Source organism: Nicotiana tabacum, chromosome 17 (genome assembly GCF_000715075.1).
Source record: "Nicotiana tabacum cultivar K326 chromosome 17, ASM71507v2, whole genome shotgun sequence".
Taxonomy (NCBI): domain Eukaryota; kingdom Viridiplantae; phylum Streptophyta; class Magnoliopsida; order Solanales; family Solanaceae; genus Nicotiana; species Nicotiana tabacum.
The window spans coordinates 141085313-141107930 of record NC_134096.1 but is presented as its reverse complement, the minus strand read 5'-3'; the positions used below and the strand labels follow the sequence as shown (position 1 = coordinate 141107930).

Genomic DNA, 22618 nt, shown 5'->3' with positions numbered 1-22618 from the left:
ACAAATTAATTGTATGGCTTAACTTTCCTCTGTTTTTCCTCTTGAATGAGTATGGAAAATGCTTGTGCAATGCTAGGTAGTGGGTTCATCATCAAAATACTGCCTCTCACCACAATGTATACCTCATTCAACCCCATTAGGAACTGAATTAATCTTCTATCTTGTTCTGCCTTGTGCATGTTTTCCTTAGTTCCACATGTGCAGGTGCAATTGCATTGAGCGTGTGTATTTAGGGTATTAAGTTCTTCCCAAAGCTTCTTCATTTTGGTGTAGTAGCCAGTGATGTCAAGAGTTCCTTGGCTTAGATCACTGATTTCCTTCTGAAGCTGATACAGCTTAGCACCATTAGTTTGGTCATATCTATCTTCCAATTCCTGCCATAATTCCTTCGCATCCCTAACATATTGCAGACTATCAGCCAAATATTTCGAAAGTGAGTTGAGAATCCACGAAGTGACCATATCATCGCATCGTTCCCATTGATCAAAAGTGGCGTGACCTGCATCTAGCTTCTTAACCTTTCCTGTGATAAATCCGACCTTGTTCTTCACTGATAACGTCCTAAGTACTCCTCTTCTCCAGGATCTATAATCGATGCCGTCGAAAGCCACCGGTACCAGCATCGTCCAGGCGTTCTCTGACGGATGTATGTACAAAGGACTAGACGAATCCAAATTTTCTTTGTCTCCTGCCATGAATTAAAGTGTAGGAATCGAATCGTGATCGAATAGCAATCAAAATCGGTGGAAGTGATTTCCTTCTGCAATTTGTTTTTGCCCTAATTGAGCCGAATCAGTAATTTTAAAAGAACGAATGAAGCACTGAGAGAGAATGAGAAAATTGAGTGACTAAAGAGAGAATCAGAGCCCATGGCTCTGACACCATGACAAAATATTGAGGATTAACAATGTGATCGAGCTCAGATTGAGCTCCAATGGAGGAAAAGGGAAAACACCCACACTAGGAAGTTTCGAGAAACAGACTCAAGCAGAAATGAAACTTGCTTACTTTCCAAAATATCTATACAATGTATTTATACAAGTGCACAGCTGGCACCAACTCTAACCTCCACTAACTACTAATCTAACTGCCTTATTACATTGATAGCCTAAATGTTTACAGAAATAGCCTATACAGAAATAACCTATGTAAATGTAAGGTGAGGACAATATGACTAATTATTAAATAATCTCAACAACCCTTAACCTTAATCAAACGTCTCGAGTTCGAATTTTCAAAATAAAGTCGCCCGTTGCGGGGAGAGTTCTACTCCAAAAGTAGGACAGGTGGTGAGACCAATTCGATCTAAATACTCAACTATGTTAAAGCTTTGGTGAACCGTGTAAGCCCAAGTGCTGAATATAGCGAATTCTTCTTCTTCTGAATATAGCAAATATGAGTACTACTTATTCAAGCTGAAGGACAGCTACAAAGAAAACTGCATAAAATTTCAAAATGCGTCCTGTTCAAATACCATAAGGTAGTTGGTTTATGTGTAGGGTAAACGATTATTTTTGCTGAATAAAAGATAACTTACTGTATTTGTCGACAGTCGATATACAAGCTACAAAACGGGGAAGATTTATAAGGACATAGCTCATTACTAAATGGCCAATTTGTGGCTTCAGCAACAAAGAGCCCAGTAGTACAGCGCATAGAGCCGTTTGCGTTCTGGGCTTTGTCCGATCCCGACATGGGCTATGGACATTTGATTAGTTACATAAGTCCAACGAGAAACCCGGTCCATAATTAAGTTATTCGTATATTTGCACTTATTTTTTGTTTCTAACCAGTGTCCGGCCGCCGCTTTCAGATTCGACTAATTCAAATACATGATGAAAGTCCTACTTTGGAAGATAAAATACTCTCTATCAAATGTGACTTTATTGTCGAGTCTCGAATTCGAAATTTTTGGTTAAGGATGAAGAGATACTTATCGTCTCACGATAACGTTAGTAGTATAGATTTTCACTTTATTTTGTAATCACAACTAAAATTTTTCAAATTATAGTAGAGGTTATAATTTAGCAGAAGCCTTTTTGGTTTGAAGTGCAACATTTAATTTTCTTTCATCACAATCTTCAGTATCAATTAATCTTTAGTCAATTATGGGTCAGGTCCAGGGGCCGATGCAGCGTAGAGTTGCCGGGTTCAACTGAACCTAATATTTTTGATACGGATCATAAATTTATGTGTAAAAATTACTAAAATTATTAATAAATAATAGATATGAACTCATAACTTTAAAAATATAATGGTTTCAACACTAAAAAATTTAAATGTCGAACTCATAGAATTAAAATCTTAAATCCGTCTCCAGTTAGAACTAAATAACAAACTATAAGCGGGGGTTTCAACGTTATATAATTGAGTTAGAACGTAAAGAGCAATCAAAGTTGAAATTACGTTTAGACATGAATTTCATTGGAAAAAATAATAAATTTGTGAATCATTATTTCATTTGAAATACCCTCAAACAAGGTTTTCAATATTTCACCATTATTTTAAATACTGAAATTCAATATGTGCAAATATTTGTAGCCAAACTTCAACTTACAAATAGGGACAAATTTAGTGAAGAAGCTATGAGTTGATGTGAACTCATTAATTTTGACATAAAACATGTATATGTGTTAAAATTTACTAAAGAAGTAAAAAATATAATAATAATTAGACCCAAGAAATTGTGCGAAACGTGATAGAATTCCAAATTCGAACCCTTTAAGTTCAAATCTTATATACTCCTATGCTTGCAAATAATGGCTTCAGTAGTTGCAGGTGAAGTTATGGCCAAATAAAACACCCGTTCATGATTCGTTCTTTGAACATCTATCACGAATGAGTCGTTCGTTGGACTTGGGCTGTACAAAATATTTTCTGAAAGAATAAGTCCTTTTCATGTTAATTTTTTTCTAAATGTATATTTGGTTGGTGAGCAAAGAATTTTCTGTTGAAAAATATTTATTAAATATTGACAATAATGTTAGCAAATTGGATGGCGTTTTTGTCAAACTTTGAGTATTAAAGATTTATACTGTAATATAATTTACAGTGCTGGCATTTTCTGTAATATAATTTAGGAGTTGAGACAGTTATAGATAAAAAAATAAAAATAAAAATTGTTTTTTAAGAATATTTTTTTTAAGATACTATATAATATTTACTTTTCTTCTAAATTAGGATCTATATTAATGTTAAAATATTTTGTTTTCTTTTATTTAGAAATATTCTAGATTGTTTACTTTCTTTCAAGTTTAGTATGTACTTTAATTGTAGATATTTACTTTCGTTAGGATCTAGAAGAAAAATAATATATTTTTCTTATTTGATTCTTCTTAGTTGCCTACAAATAGTGATGTACTCTTCTACTTTAAATCAATGTATTAAATCAAAACAAGAATTGTCATTTATTCTCGTTTTCAGTTTTCTCTCTATTTTTCTCTGATTTTCCATAACACTCCATTCATAATTAACAGAACTTATCTTTCTCTTTAGGTGAAAATTATTTTCTAATAACCAACACTAAAAGATGACTTAACTAAAAGATGACTTATCTAACAAAAATATGTTTTCATCTACCCAATGGTACACAAATTAGGAGAATATCGATTTTGGGTAATTGGTCAAAGTAGACAACACAACGTGGAAGACTTTGAAAATGGCAACCCATTTGCTCATATGCAACAGTAATTCTTTAGCGTAAAGTAGAAATTTAAGTGCTTAAGTAATTGCTTATCTTGCGGCGAAACTCGAAAACAATAGACGGAACAAAGAAAGTGCCAAACCATCTCCCTCACATTAGAATTAGATACATCGCGGTTTTCCCCTTCCTGCCAATTTTTCATTCTCGAAACAATCGAACCGCCAATAGATCTCCTCTGATATCCAGCAGCAATATTTGCAGTCAAAAATTTCACTTTCAAAGAGATACATAAGTACAACTTCCATCCATTGACATGGCCAGTCAACCCTGGTAGATTAAAAATTTTCTTTACACTCACAATATTACTACTTCAATAGGCGGCAAACATACATTTTAGGTTGTTCAATTATGGGTACTGTTTTATGGAATAGTCTTCTTTCTCTTGTTCTTCTTCTTCTAGTTCTGCTTCTGTTTTGTAGCTCAAGAGCAGATGAGGTAGTTACTGTAGATGTTCATGCAGCTCGTCATCTCCTCCGCTCCGGCCACCGCTATCTTGATGTTAGGTAAAAGTTGCCACAAATTGAATTTATTTATTCAATAATGCAATTCGATCAGTCTTCGTACTCAGATTTCTGATCTAGGTTTCATGCAATTTGAACAGGACAGAAGAAGAATTCAAGAAAGGGCATGTAGAGAACTCTTTAAATATTCCCTATATGTTTAATACTCCCCAAGGTCTCTCTTTTCTGATTCTTTCAGTTATTATTTGACATGGGTCTTAGTCTCTTTTAGTCTCTGTCAACTCATTAATGTCCTGTATTGATAATGATGTTTCGACTTTCGATATATATTTGGTAATTTTAGGTAGGGTGAAGAATCAAAAATTTATGGAGCAAGTATCTGCCGCTTGTGGCAAGGAAGAAAAGCTAGTTGTGGTAAATCAAACTGAATTTGTCACCTTTCTTATTGATCAACAACGTGCCCATTTAGACTTTAATTTCTCTCGGAATTTGATAAAAGGTTTTGTTAGTTATTTGAAAGATAGAATATTCTGTTATTTGATGGGGGTAAGCTTTCTGTCGTGTAGGGATGTCAAAGTGGTGTGAGGTCGCTGTACGCAACTACTGATCTTACTGCTGTAAGTTGAATTCTCTCTCTCTCTCTCTGATTATACTGTTCTGTTAGAAAGATGTTACCAGCATATTTACTTTCCGGAAAAGAATCTGGATTTGGTAAATGATCTAACTTATTTACAATGAGATCTATAATTTTAACGGGTTGTAGCAGGTTAATTACACTTTTTTTAGGCTACAATTCTAGGCTTACTAGATTGTTACATGGTTCCTAATACTGATACTATATTCAAATTAACACTAATGATGAACTTGGAAGGAATTCAAGCATGTAAGCAACATGGGAGGGGGATATGAGGCTTGGTTGGAGAGTGGGTTTGCTGTAAACAAACCACAAGATGAGCTTTGAATCAGTCGGACTTCTCTTGTTGCAGCAGTACCAGTACGTGCTAGCTATCAAGAGAAGAAGTGTAAATAATCACTTTCTTAACCACGAAAGAATAAGTATTTCATTGAAATCGCAAGTATATTCTCTCTCTTTGACGCTCAGTGTAAAACAAAAGTATTGCAATAAAGTCTGTGATTTTGACATCTGCATTTTTTTATACTGTACTAAGTATTTTACTCGAGACAGAAATTTTAAATAGATGAGAAACCAATTGAAACAGAAGAAAGAAAGCTTACTGTTTAATGATTTAAAAATAGGAGGTAAGCTGCTGGACGGCTAGGGAGGATGTCGTTGGATGTTTGTTAATGGCAGCTGGCGAAGAGAACTAGTCAAAAATACATTATTCTTTAAAATAAAATAAAATAAAAATAACTTCACCGATGAGAACCAAGGGCGGCTCAATAGATCTCGAGGCCTAAGGCGAAACCATTTTCGGAGGCCCTTAAATTTATTTTATAAAATATTTACACTAACAACAAAATTTGCTTTTTAAATAACAAATAAATCATTTAAGACAAAAAGTGAATTTCAAAAAACAATTTAGGAAAAAGAGCACAAAAAATAAAGCGGTGATCTATCGAATATTGAGGTCCAGAACTCAAAGTGAAAATTTTGATTCGGCTATCATCACAAACAAGAAAAAAATAAAATAAACGTACATAACGTAATAACTTAAGTTTTGAGTATTGACGGTGTAAAAAATATTTGCTCCGTCTTATCAATTTAAATGGTGATTGTAGTTCATTCTATTAAGTAGCACTTATGGGTGAATATCTAAAATAAATTGTAAATAACCTAATATAATATGTCGAATTACACTAAATGAAAATTGGTGGATGAATGTTTTTGTGTTCATGTTGTTTCAGAGAACATTATAAAAGAAATTTATTATGCTGTCAATATATATAACTTAATTCCTATATATAAAAGATAAAATTAAAATTGAAGAGTGAAGCAGCAGCAACAACAACAACAACAACAATAACAATAACAATAACAACACAGTATAATCCCACTAGTTGGAGTAGAGAGATTGTTTCTGATAGACCCTCAGCTCTCTCCCTTCAAAAACTCCTCACCTTGTTCTTGGGGTGACTCGAACTCACAATCTCTTGGTTGGAAGTGAAGGATGCTCACCACTGGATCAACCCACTCTTGTCAAATATACTAATTAATGAGGGAAAAAAATTATCATAATTTATAAATTTATTGTATAAAATAACCTCAATCAAGTAACAAAAAATATACTGTAACACTTTTCTTTATTCTAATTATTTATATAAATTATATAATATATAATAGTAACAATAATAATAAGAATTTAAAATAAATTTGGGACCTTCAAAATTTGGGGGCCTAAGGTAATGGCCTCACTACCCAAACCTTAGAGCCGCCGCTGATCAGAACTCCAACTACTAAGCTGTTCAGCTACCCTTATGATTCACACCTGCCAAATGGGCCATCGCTATGCTCTGAATGGAAGCTTAAAATTCTTTTTCCTATAGTTTAATGTCTTAATTAATCAGCTTGTGCACTTCTATATTTATTGGATGGTTACCTTTCACTGTCACTATTATCAAAACTCAGGTAAATAAAAAGAAATCTAGCTATAGTATTTTTTATTTCCACAACTGGAATAACAAACATTATGCGACAGAACCAGCAAGAAGCCCCAATAAATAGGCCTGAGGAGCATGTGGAAAATTCAGATAGTATTTCACAATAAATGACAGAGGCAAAGATAGACAAATTGAGCGACACACATTTTATTTTTTTTGTAATAACAAGAACAATGTCAGAACATTTTTTTTGTTCAATTACAGATGAAATTGCACCTCTTACAAAAAATTGAGCTCTAAATAAGATACTTGATGCTGCGATTAGCCGTGTATTCTGTTTCAGTACAGATTTCTATATGGTCCTGTTGGGATTTTAAGCTTGTGTAGCTTAAAGAGGGTAAATGAGAAATGGAGGAAAAATGAAATATTTGAGTTTCCCTTGGCAAAAGGACATTGTCCCATATTGGAGGAAGAAAAGACTTTTGATGGGTATATATATAATTGCTCTTCTTCTAGCTCTTAAAGAGTTAAGAAAAAGGCAAGTCTCGCGCCGTCGTCGTCGTCGCTCGCTCGGATTCGGATTTAGTCAAAGATTGATTGATTAATCTTTTTGGACAAAATTCCTTTCAATTATTTAATTAATTAATTAAATAATTAACGAAAAAATCTGGAATAACTCATGACCCGCGACCCGGTTCGGTCAGGCCCATTTTCTTTCCCGAATTATTTTAAATATATTTTTCCAGCAATATTTCAAACAACCCTTTTCCAACAGCCATGACTGTTTCTGAAAGGTTGCAAACCTTTTCAGAAACAATGCCAGCAACTCTATAAATAGAGTTTGAATCCCAGAATCTCTCCTTGCGAAATTTTCTGAGCTTTTTCTTCTTCTTCTTCTGCAACAAAAATTCCAGTGTGTTTTACAGCCTTCGAGTGGCTCGCTGCTCACCGGCGCTTTGATACCAACACTTCGGTGAGTTAAATCGTTTCTATCCTGGGAGTATATATTCCACCACCTCGGGTACTTGAGGGGAATAATTTCCTTAAGGACATACTGTGTATTCAGTGGGCTCGATTTATTCCTATACTATTTTTCCAAAATTTATTTCGTTAAACAAGTATTACTAACTTTCTGTTTTGTTTTTCCAGAGAGTTTAATTGTTTATTACAGCAATACAGAATTATAACATTCTTAAGGAAATTATTTTATTATATTCTGTATTTTGTTTGTGGAGATTAAAACCTGTGTGGTTTTCTACTCCTTCTGAATTTTACTATTCTGATTTGAAGATATAAAAAACTTCATCAGAGTATTAAAATTCATAAAACGATTTGAAGAACATAAAAACTTCATAGTTTTTCTGTGAAACAGTACATAAAAACTTCGGTTTTATTTATTATACATACTGTTTTTGTTAATAACATTATTGTTTACTGTTCTGATTTTGCCATTAATTGAACTCTTCTGTTGTTTACAGTGAGAAATGACAATTGATAACGGAAATTCTTCTGCGACTATTGCGGCAATGACGATAGCCTCGTCAAGCCGGACTGCTATTCCACCGGCAGAGAAACCGGGGAAATTTTCCGGAGCCAACTTCAAAGGATGGCAGCAAAGGGTGTTCTTCTGGCTTACCACACTTGGTATGCAGAAATTCACTAGTGAAGAACCTCCAGTGCCTGCTGCGGACATGCCGGACAACGAGAAATTCATGATTGTTGAGGCGTGAAAGCAGTCAGATTTTCTTTGCAAAGGCTATATCTTAAGCGCTTTAGAGGATGACTTGTACAATGTGTACAGTGCGATGAATACTTCGAAAGAATTATGAGACGCACTTGAGAAGAAGTACAAGACTGAAGATGCATGCTTGAAGAAGTTCGTGGTTGCCAAATTTCTAGAGTATAAAATGATAGACAGTAAAACTGTTGGAACCCAAGTTCAGGAGCTTCAACTTATTTTTCATGACCTTATTGCTGAAGGTATGGTCGTGAATGAAGCATTTCAAGTGGTTGCAATGATTGAAAAATTACCTCATTCGTGGAGAGATTTCAAGAACTATCTTAAGCACAAGCGCAAAGAAATAAAGTTGGAAGATCTTGTGATTCGTCTCAAGATTGAGGAAGACAACAAAACAGTCGAGAAGAAGTCTCGTGGAAATTCAACGATCATGGGAGCTAATATCGTTGAGGAGACTGCTCCAAAAAGTAAGAAGAGAAAGAGGTCTTCTGGACAGACTAAGGAGCAGAACAAAAAGAAATTCAAGGGCAGCTGTTACAATTATGGAAAAACCGGTCACAAAGCCCTTGATTATCGTTTCCCGAAAAAGTATAAGAAGAAGGGACAGGCCAACATAGTGGAGAAGAATGATGACATTGATGATCTGTGTGCAATGCTTTCGGAATGCAACCTAGATGGAAATCCGAATGAGTGGTGGATTGACTCTGGAGCCACTCGACATGTTTGTGCTGTCAAGGAAGCATTTGCAACTTACTCTACTGCTGGTCCCGAAGAATAGCTTTCCATGGGAAATACTGCAACAGCCAAGATTGAAGGTTATGGGAAGATATTCCTGAAGATGACTTCCGGCAAGGTGCTAACGCTCAACAACGTTCTTCATGTTCCTACTATTAGGAAGAATTTAGTTTCTACTTCTTTGCTTGTTAAGAATGGATTCAAATGTGTATTTGTTTCTGATAAAGTTATTGTAAGCAAGAATGAAATGTATGTTGGAAAGGGCTACCTCACATAGGGCCTCTTCAAACTAAATGTAATGGTTGTTGACAGTATGAATAAAATTGCAGCTTCTCTTATTTATTGGAGTCAAATGATTTATGGCATATTCGTTTAGGACATGTCAATTACAAAACTTTGCGGAAGTTAATTAATTTAGAAGTGTTGCCTAAATTCGAGTGTAATAAATCAAAATGTCAAATATGTGTTGAGTCTAAGTTTGTAAAACATCCTTATAAGTCTATTGAAAGGAATTCAAATCCTTTAGACTTAATTCATACTGACATTTGTGATATGAAATCGACACCATCTCGAGGTGGGAAAAAATATTTTATTACTTTTATTGATGACTGTACTCGATATTGTTATGTTTATTTTCTTAATAGTAAGGATGAAGCATCTAAGCAATTAAAGAATGAAGTGGAGAATCAATTGAATAAAAAGATCAAAATGATTAGAAGTGATAGGGGTGGAGAATATGAATTTCCATTTGCAGAAATATGTTCGGAATATGGAATTATCCATCAAACTACTGCACCTTACACACCTCAATCCAATAAAATTGCGGAAAGGAAAAATCGGACATTAAAGGAAATGATGAATTCTTTATTAATAAGTTCCGGATTACCGCAGAGTTTGTGGGGCGAAGCTATCCTTACAGCTAACCGAATACTCAATAGAGTACCCCACAGCAAAACACAATCTATTCCATATGAAAAATGGAAAGGAAGAAAACCCAACTTGAAATATTTCAAAGAGTGTGGGTGTCTAGCAAAGGTACAAGTTCTTTTACCTAAAAGGGTTAAAATCGGACCAAAAACTGTTGATTGCGTTTTCATTGGATATGCTACAAACAGTAAAGCATGTCGATTTTTGGTTCATAAATCTGATAATCCCGAAATTTACGTTAATACGGTAATGGAATCAGATAATGCTGAATTCTTTGAAAACATCTATCCGTATAAAACTGAATGTGAGTCATTAAGTGAAAGACCTAAACAACCTCGGGAAGAACCAAAGGAAAATACTCCAAGTATAGAAGATCCAAGGCGTAGCAAACGTCAAAGAACATCTACTTCCTTTGGACCAGATTTTGTGACATTCTTGCTTGAAAATGAGCCTCAAACTTGTAAAGCAACTATGTCATCTTCTGATTTAGCGTTTTGGAAAGAGGCAGTCAATAGTGAGATTCAATCAATTTTGGATAACCATACATGAAAATTGGTAGATCTTCCTCCGGGAAATAAGCCTTTAGGTTCGAAATGGATCTTTAAACGGAAAGTGAAAGCTGATGGCACTATTGACAAATATAAGGCAAAACTTGTTGTCAAAGGTTATAGACAAAAGGAAGGCCTTGATTACTTTGATACTTACTCGCCAGTAACGAGGATAACATCTATTAGGGTGTTAGTGGCACTAGCGGCCGTGTATGGTGTTGAAATCCATCAAATGGATGTTAAAACAACTTTCTTAAATGGAGAATTAGAGGAAGAGATTTACATGGAACAACCTGAGGGTTTTGTGGTAACTGGTAAAGAAAAGAAAGTGTGCAAACTTGTTAAGTCACTTTATGGACTTAAACAAGCACCCAAATAATGGCATGCCAAATTTGACCAAACAATGTTGGCAAGTGGGTTTAAAATCAACGAGTGCGACAAATGTGTTTACATTAAAAACACTCCAGGTCATGAAGTCATTGTTTGTTTATATGTTGATGACATGTTGATAATGAGCAAAAATATGGCAGATATAAATGCTACTAAGCGCATGTTGGCTAGCAAATTCGATATGAAAGACTTAGGAGTTGCTGATGTGATCTTAGGAATCAGAATTCACAAGACTCCACAAGGTCTAGCATTATCACAGTCTCACTACATTGAAAAGGTACTTGACAAGTTCAGGTATTTGGATTTCAAAATTGCCAAGACTCCAATTGACGTGAGTTATGCACTTCAAAAGAATGATGGTGAAAGTGACTCACAACTGGATTATGCAAGAGTATTGGGAAGTTTGATGTATATCATGAATTATACACGACCAGATATAGCATGTGCTATTAGTAAACTGAGTCGGTTTACAAGTAATCCCAATCACATACATTGGATGGCAATGAAACGAGTTTTGGGGTATCTCAAACATACCCAAAATTACGCTTTGCATTATAACAAATATCCCTCCGTGATCGAGGGATATAGTGATGCAAATTGGATCACTGGATCATCTGAAGTTAAATCCACGAGTGGATATGTTTTCACAATTGGGGGTGGAGCAGTGTCTTGGAAATCATACAAACAAACGTGCATCACCCGTTCTACAATGGAATCTGAATTCATAGCTTTAGATAAGGCCGGTGAAGAAGCTGAATGGCTACGGAATTTCTTGGAAGATATTCCATTTTGGCCCAAACTTTTGGCACCTATTTGTATACATTATGATAGTCAAGCGGCAATAGGCAGGGCAGGGAGCGTTATGTATAACGGAAAATCTCGTCATATACGACGGAGACACAATACCGTTAGACAACTACTCTCTAGTGGTGTTATAACAATCGACTACATAAAGTCAAGAGATAACGTGTCGGATCCACTTACAAAAGGCCTATCTAGAGAGGCAGTTGAAAGATCATCAAAGGGAATGGGGTTAAGGTCTAGGACAAGTCATCATGACGGTAACTCTACCTAGCAGACTGGAGATTCCGCGAGCTAGGTTCAAAGAGATCAAAAAAAGTTATGAATGACGGTTCAACATTGTCAAATAACTCAACCCATTCTCGTGATGAAGACAATGTTCAGAAATCGAGGTAAAGCATTAAGGCTTTTTGATGAGTCAACAAAGCTTAAAGGTTTTTTAATGATTTGCTAAGTCTGGCAGGATATGACCAGATAGTGTGTCTACAGGATTACACGTTTAAAAATCACCTATGTGAGTGTGAAGTGTAAGCCGCTTCAAGGGGAATGAAAGTAAAGGCCCATTCTCTAAGCACTCATGAAACCAGGCGGTGTTCATGGCTGAAACGAACACAACCATGAGAACCATAGATGGTTAAGGATTGATTGTGTGACTTATGTTGTCTAGGTATACAACAAAGCTCGACGGTTCAAAGATATCAAATCTACCGATTGACCGAGTATATCCGATATAAGTTCACTACGGAAAGTTCAAAGGGAAACCTACTTATCCAGATGCAATTAATTCTTGCATGTAAAACACACACGCGTCCGTGCATTCCTTTATTTTATAGCCATTCCCCATTCATGTGGGGGATTGTTGGGATTTTAAGCTTGTGTAGCTTAAAGAGGGTGAATGAGAAATGGAGGGAAAATAAAATATTTGAGTTTCCCTTGGCAAAGGGACATTGTCCCATATCGGAGGAAGAAAAGGCTTTTGATGGGTATATATATAATTGCTCTTCTTCTAGCTCTTAAAGAGTTAAGAAAAAGGCAAGCCTCGCGCCGTCGTCGTCGTCGCTCGCTCGGATTCGGATTCAGTCAAAGATTGATCGATTGATTAATCATTTTGGACAAAATTTCTTTCAATTATTTAATTAATTAATTAAATAATTAACGAAAAAATCCGGAATAACTCATGACCCGCGACCCGGTTCGGTCAGGCCTATTTTCTTTCCCGAATTATTTTAAATACATTTTTTCCGCAATATTTCAAACAACCTTTTCCAACAGCCATGGCTGTTTCTGAAAGGTTGCAAACCTTTTCAGAAACAATGCAGCAACTCTATAAATAGAGTTTGAATCCCAGAATCTCTCCTTACGAAATTTTCTGAGCTTCTTCTTCTTCTGCAACAAAAATTCCAGTGTATTTTACAGCCTTCGAGTGGCTCGCTGTTCACCGGCGCTTTGATACCAACACTCCGGTGAGTTAAATCGTTCTATCCTGGGAGGATATATTCCACCACCTCGGGTACTTGAGGGGAATAATTTCCTTAAGGACACACTGTGTATTCAGTGGGCTCGATTTATTCCTATACTGTTTTTCCAGAATTTATTTCGTTAAACAAGTATTACTAACTTTCTGTTTTATTTTTCCAAAAAGTTTAATTGTTTATTACAGCAATACAGAATTATAACATGTCCTTCACAAATAGGCTGATCTGAGACTTCAATACCACAACTTCAAGGCTTTAGCAACTAAAGCTGTGACATCTTGAAAAGGCTGATAGCAGTTAAAGGTTGATTATTGATATGATGCATTCTGTTACTCCATTTTCGGAAGAACATAGAAACCAACCTCCCCAACAATACGACAACTCTTTAGTCAAGAGAGAGATCATTACGTCCAAAAAAGCACAAATTTTACAGTCTAAATATAAGACTAGGTCAAAGTAACCACAACCCACAAGTGCTTTCAATGGTATGGCTAGCATTAATAAAGTGGATGAAAATCTTTGAATACCAAGGTTTAAATTTCAATAGCTACAAGTCTACAACTTAGATTTTTTTAATCTACCTAACGCTAACTGATATACGACACACCATTATTATTTTTTTTAAAAAAAAGGTAGAAACAGCAACTACGACAGCATAGGTGGGTGAGCATTTAGAGCAGAGCAAGGTTGCGTGAGATTGCCAGTTGGTTGTACAACATACTGACAAAAGATTTGCATCAGGCATTTCCACATGGGACCATTATGCTTTCCTAGTTCGTAACACCCCATGCTCCAAGTTAACGTTCGTGCCTATGAAGTTGTCAACCAAAATCAGCTGACCAAATAATGGCAGTCTTTGCTCATTGCTGAAGCTTCTGCCCTTGAAAAAAGTCCCATCTTTCTGCATTAGATCTTCTTCTGTTTCAAGAAGAAGGTGATGGAACTGTGATAATTCACCCACAGATGTGATTAAGGTCGATGCAGTATTTTATAGTGGATTTTAAGGTTGTTGAATATTAGTCAAGATGGAGAAATTGGAAGAAGCATCGTTTGCTGAAACGCCCACATGGGCCGTGGCGACAGTCGTCACAGTTTTGGTGAGCGTTGGTTTCTTGATCCATGGCAGTTTGAAGAAGTTTGGAAAGGTAAAAGAAAAAACCATTTTTTATTATTCTATTTTGGAGCTCTGCAAAATATTTCTTGGGGGTGGATTACACGTTGAACTCTATGCTTTTGTTTATTTCTTAGTGAATTCTCTAAACTTGTATTTTGTTCCTAAAGTGGTTGCACAGGACGAAGAGGAAACCTCTTTATGCTGCGCTAGAGAAAATCAAAGAAGGTAAGCCACATATTATCTGTATATTGAGCCTTTCATGCTCGCTGGCACTGGCGAATGTAGAAGGTTTGCGGGTTTGGTAGAACCAAATTTTTTTTACTCGGACCTGGTATATATGTGTGAAGAATAAGTAAAAATAGAGTTAAATATATGTTCTAGAACTTACACTTTCAACTCTTAACATTCTTCTAAACACTGCTTACACTTTCAACTCTTAACATTCTTCTAAACACTGCTGGCTTTTCATTAGTAAATAATTAAGGTTGCTTCACGAATTCTTTTGTTTTCATTTTCCTTTTCCTCCTTTTGGCTGCAAGCAGAGCTTATGGTTTTTGGACTGCTATCGCTGCTAATGGGTCATTGGATCATTTATGTTGCAAAGATTTGTGTCAAGTCATCAGCTTTCAGCAGCCACTTTTATCCATGTTCTCCGCCAAGAAACAAGAGGGAGTCAGCAATTACAAAATTTGTTTTATCAGGTTCTTCATACTCGAATTTCTCAACTTCAAGTTCAAGGCTGCTGTTAAGCAGCAGGAATGAAGATTTTTGTCCTGAGGTAGCCAAACAAGAATGTTCTACTCAATTTTGTTTGAACCCCCCCCCCCCCCCAAAAAAAAAAAAACCATTTTCAATTGTGTTAACTTTTACTTCAAAAATTGTTTGATCTGAATTTCTTTGAGTAAATGTTGGTCGATCCTTCACAAGCTATCATCTATAGGGATAGTCTGTAAACAACTTTGGAATCCCTATCCTATTGTTGAAAGCTAACATTTGCCACATTGGATTATTCAATTGGAAAGTAAAAACATTATAGCCAAGAAAATTCCTGAATGTGGCACAATTAAATATTGAAATGTTTTCTTTCATTGAAAAATCCATGATTTTACTATCTCTAGTACTAATAGGTTAGTAGATTGGAGGAGTTAAGAAGCCCAAACTTTTGGATCAAAGTTTAAGGTGTGTCGAAATTGAAAATAGGACTATTTTTTACAAAGATTCCTCAGGGCTCTCTACCTCGGACAACAAGTGAAGCTTATCTTGATGAAGGAATAAGGAAGTTACTCTGACATTTTCCCTGCTTCATTTGATTCTCTTCACAAGTTTCAAATTGTTTTAGTTGTTGACTTTAATTAAGTGGCCAGTGCTCATACTGGCTCCACAACATCTCATGATGGTTTTATCAGGGTCTCCAATCGTTTGCTTCAAAGGAGAGCCTGGAGCAGCTCCATCGTTTTTTGCTTGTCCTCGGTGTTAGTCATGTATCTTATAGCTTTTTCGCCATTGCCCTGGCTATGATCAAGGTTGGCTATCTTCTGCATGATTAATCTCTTATTGCATCTCTGAACTTCCTCCCCACATCCACCAAACACCATGAATTAACCATGCAGATATATAGTTGGAGAACATGGGAAAACTATGCCAAGTCAATGGCTCTTCAAAGACTGGAAGGTGCAAAAATTCCCAGTGGTACTACTATTCCTCATACTTTATTTATCATTTCCAGAATAATTACTTGCAAGTTTAACCTTAGGTTCTGAAGAAGCTGTCCCAAACAACAAGAGAATGGGGCGTATATCAACTTTTACTTTTCACCACACTGCTCACCCATGGAGCCAGCACAGGGCTCTTGTTTGGCTGGTATTTTCACATAAAATCTTGTGTTTCTGGTTGAGTGGATACTTGTTACGTGGTGTTCTTATGCTATCTCAACTGAAGGGGAATAGTATTAGCCCAATGATGTTATAAAGAAGTGGCTCAGTAGTGGTGAATACTAGATGTCCCAAGTCATGTAGATCTTGACGTCAACACAATGCGTCCTGAATTTATTTGAAAGATAGGACATCTATGTACATTGTTCTGGCAATGGAGTGGCATGGAAAAGACTTACATACATACCTTAAGATGATAAAACTTTAAAATCCAATAGAGAATAACAAATTCAAGTGGCTTTTGCAGCTAAAACTATGATCTAGAGTGGTACTGATCTACAATGCCATTTGGTTCAATATTCAAATTGTCATTGTTCACACAGGAGTCATAAATCTTTACGACACTGTAGAACTATAACTTAGCCGCATCGTTTGTTATGAGCTTTAATTCATGTATTCAGATTGAATTATTATAAACAATTGCATCTTGTGATTCTTTTTTCAGATCACATTCCTCTCAAATTTTCCATTTTTCTTAACTTCATGTGGTTCTGATAAATTTTTCACCTTCATACTTTAATCTTCTCTTCCTCTTGGCATGTGCTGTGATGAGTTCAAGCAATTAAAGATATTTTATTCAAAGTTCTCCTTTTAGCTTTGTTTCAGCCGCCAGTTCTGGAGTTCTATAAATGAAGCTGACTACATGGCTTTGCGCCTGGGTTTTATTACTGTAAGTCATGTACTTGTTTTCCTCCACAAATGAAATATCTTCCTCAATGATCATTGAGGTGACTTTGTAAAGCAGACATCATGCTGGTCTATTTAAGTTATTTTCACTTAATTTACACATGCTGATCATATTTGGGTTTTGGTTATTTTATGAAAATTACTTTCTAACTAATAACCACAGAAGACAATATTTACTAACATTAGTGATGTGAATCAGTCCACAATAGAAACCAAGTAGGCCCTATTTTAGGTACTTCTGTGTAGTTCATGGATTAAGGTCTTGTCAATGCCTTGTTAGGGGACAGCTAGATGAGAAGGTCAGATTAACTGATGATAAAAGCATTTATTAATCTGTGAAACAGAGGGTCCACTTTCTAGAACTACATTGTGACTTTTCCAGCAATGGTCTAACCTTCCAAACGAATTTGGTGTGGGCGCTTGGATGGAAACATGAACCACGATAGCACCTCTCTATATTCCTAGAACGGAGCAGCAATTCCATATCTTTATATTGTTTTTGTGTTTTTGCAGACTCATCAGCTGCCATTAACTTATGATTTCCATAAGTATATGCTTCGAAGCATGGAGGAAGAATTTCGTGATATTGTTGGCATTAGGTACAATGGCATATCAGTTTGAAGGTTATTTTTTCCTATTGAGCATAACTTTTGCGTCATAATAAACTATTTGCTACTCCAGCTCCGTCTTCCACATTATGAATTATACTATAAGATGGCAGACCAATAATAACTTCATATGGAATTTCTGCAGTCATAAAGATATATGAAAGTGCTATTACTGAGGTTATGTTTTATTATCGGCATTCCATGTTTCCCCTCAATAGCTTTGGTGATCATGTTTGGACACCAGTAAAGACGTTAAGATTGACTGCTTAATTAGCTTGTCTTAGCTTCTTCAGTTTTATGATCTAGACCTCTCTCGTCTCACTAATAAAGAACACAAGTTTCAGACTGAGTATTACCATGTGTTAGTTCTTTGCCTTGCATCTGACTCACCGGAATCTTGCACCACGTACGGCCTTCTTCTTATCAGAACCTTGCACTACGTACTACTTCTCTTAATAAAAGTCTGGACATATTACTATTAGAACTAGAGAAGTTTCCAAAAGGTGATAGTATTATTGAAAGTATAGCTGTTAGTTCAAAGGACGTTCCATCAATATTAAACTTTCAAAAGTACAGCTCTTGTTTATACTAGCTTGAATTCTTGGAGGACAGGCAAGTTTCTATTTAAGAAAATGGGTCAATTATGTTGTGACTATAGACAAAACCTGACATATATGTCCCTGTCTGAGGACTAAATGCAACATTTCACAAACTGTGAGATATCATGGTTACGGCAAAAATCTAAGATTTTTTCTTTCTTTTATTGCAGTATTCCACTATGGATTTATTCATCTAAAATATTTCCTTTTGATTCTTCTTTGGTTGCAGTGTTCCACTATGGATTTTCGTCATACTTTGTGTATTTTTAAGCTTTCACGGTAATTTTTCCACTAGATATTCTCCGGAATTTCTGCCAAGCACGTATTTTTGATGTAACAGATAATTTAATCAAATTTTCTTTTAGTTATAACTACTGTAAGAGAGAATGGGAGTTGAGCTACAGATTGAGCTCGCTCTACGAGCTACTTTACGACTTCAGACTTGCTTAGATTCAGTTCGTTTTGCTACTTCGGCATCACACCCTAATTGCTTGGCATTTGAAAGTAAAAATCCAGCAACAAAAAGGATATAAAAGTCATGGCAACTAGATTACTATGATTAATAAAAGACAATAAAGAGGATGCTATACTTTTATTGAATTATTTCCTGGTTGTATCCCTTCTTTAGAATAGTAGAAGAGGAACCGGGAAAGATTAATATGCAAATGAACCAAAAGGCCAAAATGTCTAGTAGGCTTATTGTTGACTTGTTTTTGAATCCTTCTCGTTCTATTGTTCATTTAGTTCTTTCAGAAAGATGATGGATAATTTTGATGATCGTTGTCCAGGCACTAATATATACTTCTGGATCTCCTTCTTTCCTGCTATTGTATGTCCTTGTTATTTTCTGTTCTCTTTTTTGCTTCAGAAGCATTACCCATTCTCATTCAATTTCTGACCTTTTCAAAAATTGTATTTGGAAGTTAATCCTTCTGGTTGGTACCAAGCTTCACCATGTGGTGGTTAAGCTGGCAGTTGAAATCATGGATAGTAGTCCAAGGGAAGGATTTCAACAGTTTAACCTCAGAGACGAGCTCTTCTGGTTTGGGAAGCCTAGGCTTCTGCTGCGGATAATACAATTTATATCATTCCAGGTATGCAAAATAACATAAATATTATCCTCAAATTCAAAAGACTTAACAAGAGTAGGCGTTAATTAAATTTAGGTCAATGATATAGCTGCCTCATATATGACTTATTGATTGCTCTTCTGGGTGAATCATATGCAGAACGCATTTGAGATGGCAGCATACATTTGGTCACTGGTAAGAACTTGGGAACTTAGTTTTCTGATTGAGGTTTTGCTTATATTGCTTATAATGAATTAAAACAATTTTGTCTTAATTGTCAATGGGAAGAAGTTGAGTTGCTTATGAGGAAACATTGTTCCTAGTTGGGCTACTGCAGACAGTTATAAGGAATATTTTCCCTTTTGTAGCCAATAGATGCAAGTTCCGTGTACTGATTGTTATTCACAGACCCTCCATTGACTGCATATCATTGTGTGATCAGAGCGATATCTTCTGCCTTGTGTTTTTTTTATTTTACACTCTTGACAGTTTTGCCTTTTGGAAGCCTCTACATAACTTGAGCACATTTTTCAACAGTAAAAACCATATTTTTTGGTAGGAAACAGAACTTCTACAAGTGTAAAGAACATTTATTTACTAACTTTTCAACTCTTAAAGCAAACTACAAAGTTATATTGAGCTATGGCCTAGGGGTCAGACAATATGACAGAGAGCAAATCAGAGAGCTTTCATATGTGGTTTGTGTCTGTTTTATATTTTCACCTAATCCTTAGAAAAGGCAAAAGATGTAATTTTCATATGCAGAGATACAAAATTTTCTTCATAGGTGCTAACCACTGATTTCCTTTTCTGATGCAGTGGGAAATTAAGGGATCATCATGTTTTACAGAAAATCAAACCTTTCTCGTGATTCGCTTGTCATTTGGGTACCTATCTTTGTCTGACTTCCTTGTTAACTTGTTGCTGAATGGACCACCTCATTGTGGCATGACGCATGTTAAATTGTTGCTGCAGGGTTATTTCTCAATTCTGGTGTAGCTTTGTCACATTTCCACTCTATGTTATTGTTGCTCAGGTAATTACTTAAAAGCACTATATGTTATCTCTTTCTTTTGTCCTTGGTTATATATCCTTTTGCACTATTCCATGATCAAGCAGATGGGTTCCAGATACAAGAAGACCATTGTTTCAGAGAATGTTAGGAAGTCGCTACATGGATGGCGACACAAGGTGAAAACCAGACTCGAAGGTTCAGTTGTTAATCCAGAAAGATTATTAGCGACCACATCATTGGACTTCGTGGAGGATGAGACAGATCAAATTCATAGCATTGCTACCAACAGCACAACGAGATGCTCCCCATTATTCGAAAATACCAAGGTCTCAGACCAACAAATCGCTTTTGAGCAAAATTGCATGAATGAAATCTCAAAATGTGATGATGAGTTACATGTTCCATTTTCTCCTCGAAATTGAGGAGAGATTTGGTCAGAAATATGATGATGGATCAAATGATGACAATATAGTTTCGTGCCTTCTACTACTTGAACCACGACCTTAGACTTAGTTATCTTGCTTTCTTCTTCTTTTTCCATGCTATATATATGCATCTAATTTTGTTCCAATTAATGTCTGCCTTACATTTAAGATCTTTCGATAAACAATTTCTTCTAAATCTGATCCGAAGGGACACTATATTTTTTGCACTTGTGTCGACTGAAATCAAATCCATTTGCTTGTACGTGATTACTGAGAATTTCTGCTAGACTTGGCTTAGTAGAACGCAATGAAAATAATGGATCTCTATAGGCTAAACCAAGTGGCCCGGGCTAAATTTTAGTTGTTTTTACACTTAAATTAGTCCTGATAATATAAAGCGTGAGGCAGGAAGAAAAACAAGATTGAACTCTCGGATATGAAGCAAACTAAGGTAAACCACAGGTTATTGAAGAAAGATGAACTTGCAATCAACAAGGAGATGACAAATAGAGCAAATTTGGATGATTCAACTGGTATTTTTTTGGGTGGAGCGATTGATACAGAGTTGGTACCGAGTGGAGTGATGATTACTCCCCCGAATCTGAATTTGACACAGTTAGCTGCATCGAAGAGTGTATTACTAAATGAACAGAGTAATACAGGAGCAAAGAACCAGCAAGCTACGCAAGGAGGATCACAGAGGCAACTGGTTATGGAGAATACAAATACTGAGAGACAGCCTCAGCCAAGTGAAAACCACTGCTGTTACTAATGACACAGCTAAAAATCCAGAGGCCGCAATGGGAGCAAGCTCTAGCAATCAACCAAATGTTGTGGCTGGGATGGATATTGCTAAAACAGTAGGAGTACAGAGGAAGCTCGACCTCAAACCCGCGGAACCTCGAAATATGACTGATAGGGATATATTAGATATGCCCTAGATCCAATATCATATTTGATGATTTGAACATATTTTTGTGAATGTTATTTGATATAAAAATATATGGCATTTGATATTCGTTTATCATAGTTATTATTAATTGCTTGATTAATTTAATAAGGTCCTTGATTAAATTTTGAGACTTGTCATCATGATGGAGATCATGATAATGAGAGTAAAGTCTCTTACAATTTAATCTAAATTTTGTTCTGGATCATAGGATTATTAATTTGGACATTAATAATCCGATTAGATCAATATTTATGTGATCGTCTTTATGGGATAAAGATTAGTTAATTTCATTAACTAAATAACATAAATAGATGATGCATATAGAGATATGATCATTGAACCGATTCATTGGATAATTCCTAATTGTTAGAATTACCATAAACTGTCAATAGGATATTCTCTTGAAGAATGTGATGTAAGAGTTTCTTTTGACCTGATATCATCATAGTAATTGACAAGTTATTTATTGTGCTTTGATACTAAAGCATGTAGACAACTTGAACTAAATTCACATGCTATAAAAGATTTGATCTTTATGTTATTAAAATTTTTTTTAGTAACAATTCTCTCTTACTAAAATTTGAGTTCTTAAATAATAAAATATAAGATATTTTATTGTAAACCTATCCATCAAAATAAATAATTTTATTTATTTCTTGTCTATAAGGAGCGGCCTGACAACCAGGAGACTTATAGTTCGAGAATATATTAAAATTATTTATTGCATTAGATGCATGGATTGGAAGAATTATTTAATTTTACACTAGATTCCTGGACTACCCGGGGAGTATAAAATTTAATAAGTTCTTTGTTATCATGATGGTTGAACTCAACTATGCCAATAGGATCGACCTGACTACCAGGGGACTATTTGACATAG

General features: G+C 35.5%; 3 protein-coding genes across 9 annotated transcripts; 2 read left to right on the top strand and 1 right to left on the bottom strand.

Moving 5' to 3' along the window:
- Positions 1–5: 5 nt before the first annotated feature.
- On the bottom strand, positions 6–695 carry LOC107766471 (uncharacterized). The gene has a single exon (XM_016585248.1). It carries the CDS (start codon positions 693–695, stop codon positions 6–8), a length of 690 nt encoding a protein of 229 aa, XP_016440734.1.
- A 3023-nt stretch (positions 696–3718) lies between these two features.
- Positions 3719–14217, top strand: LOC107766472 (thiosulfate sulfurtransferase 18-like). 6 transcript variants are annotated; one of them, XM_016585251.2, is made up of 6 exons: positions 3720–3973; positions 4123–4206; positions 4305–4378; positions 4508–4578; positions 4731–4781; positions 5036–5307. In XM_016585251.2, exons 1-6 carry the CDS (start codon positions 3957–3959, stop codon positions 5123–5125), a joined length of 387 nt encoding a protein of 128 aa, XP_016440737.1. In that variant the 5' UTR covers positions 3720–3956; the 3' UTR covers positions 5126–5307. The 6 variants fall into 6 exon arrangements, with proteins under 6 accessions (XP_075091317.1, XP_075091318.1, XP_016440737.1 ...); XM_075235216.1 differs by lacking the exon at positions 5036–5307 and adding an exon at positions 14079–14217 and having other exon boundaries at positions 3719–4206; XM_075235217.1 differs by lacking the exon at positions 5036–5307 and adding an exon at positions 8202–9534 and having other exon boundaries at positions 3719–4206.
- Positions 14218–14342: 125 nt separating this feature from the next.
- LOC107805906 (MLO-like protein 4) lies at positions 14343–21013 on the top strand. Of its 2 annotated transcripts, XM_016630010.2 has the most exons (15): positions 14343–14482; positions 14619–14676; positions 14994–15229; positions 15858–15974; positions 16062–16122; positions 16205–16311; positions 16978–17052; positions 17583–17668; positions 18506–18555; positions 19065–19105; positions 19200–19370; positions 19506–19541; positions 20166–20233; positions 20322–20382; positions 20466–21013. In XM_016630010.2, exons 1-15 carry the CDS (start codon positions 14363–14365, stop codon positions 20781–20783), a joined length of 1605 nt encoding a protein of 534 aa, XP_016485496.2. In that variant the 5' UTR covers positions 14343–14362; the 3' UTR covers positions 20784–21013. The 2 variants fall into 2 exon arrangements, with proteins under 2 accessions (XP_016485496.2, XP_075091316.1); XM_075235215.1 differs by lacking the exons at positions 15858–15974; positions 16062–16122; positions 16205–16311.
- Positions 21014–22618: the final 1605 nt, after the last annotated feature.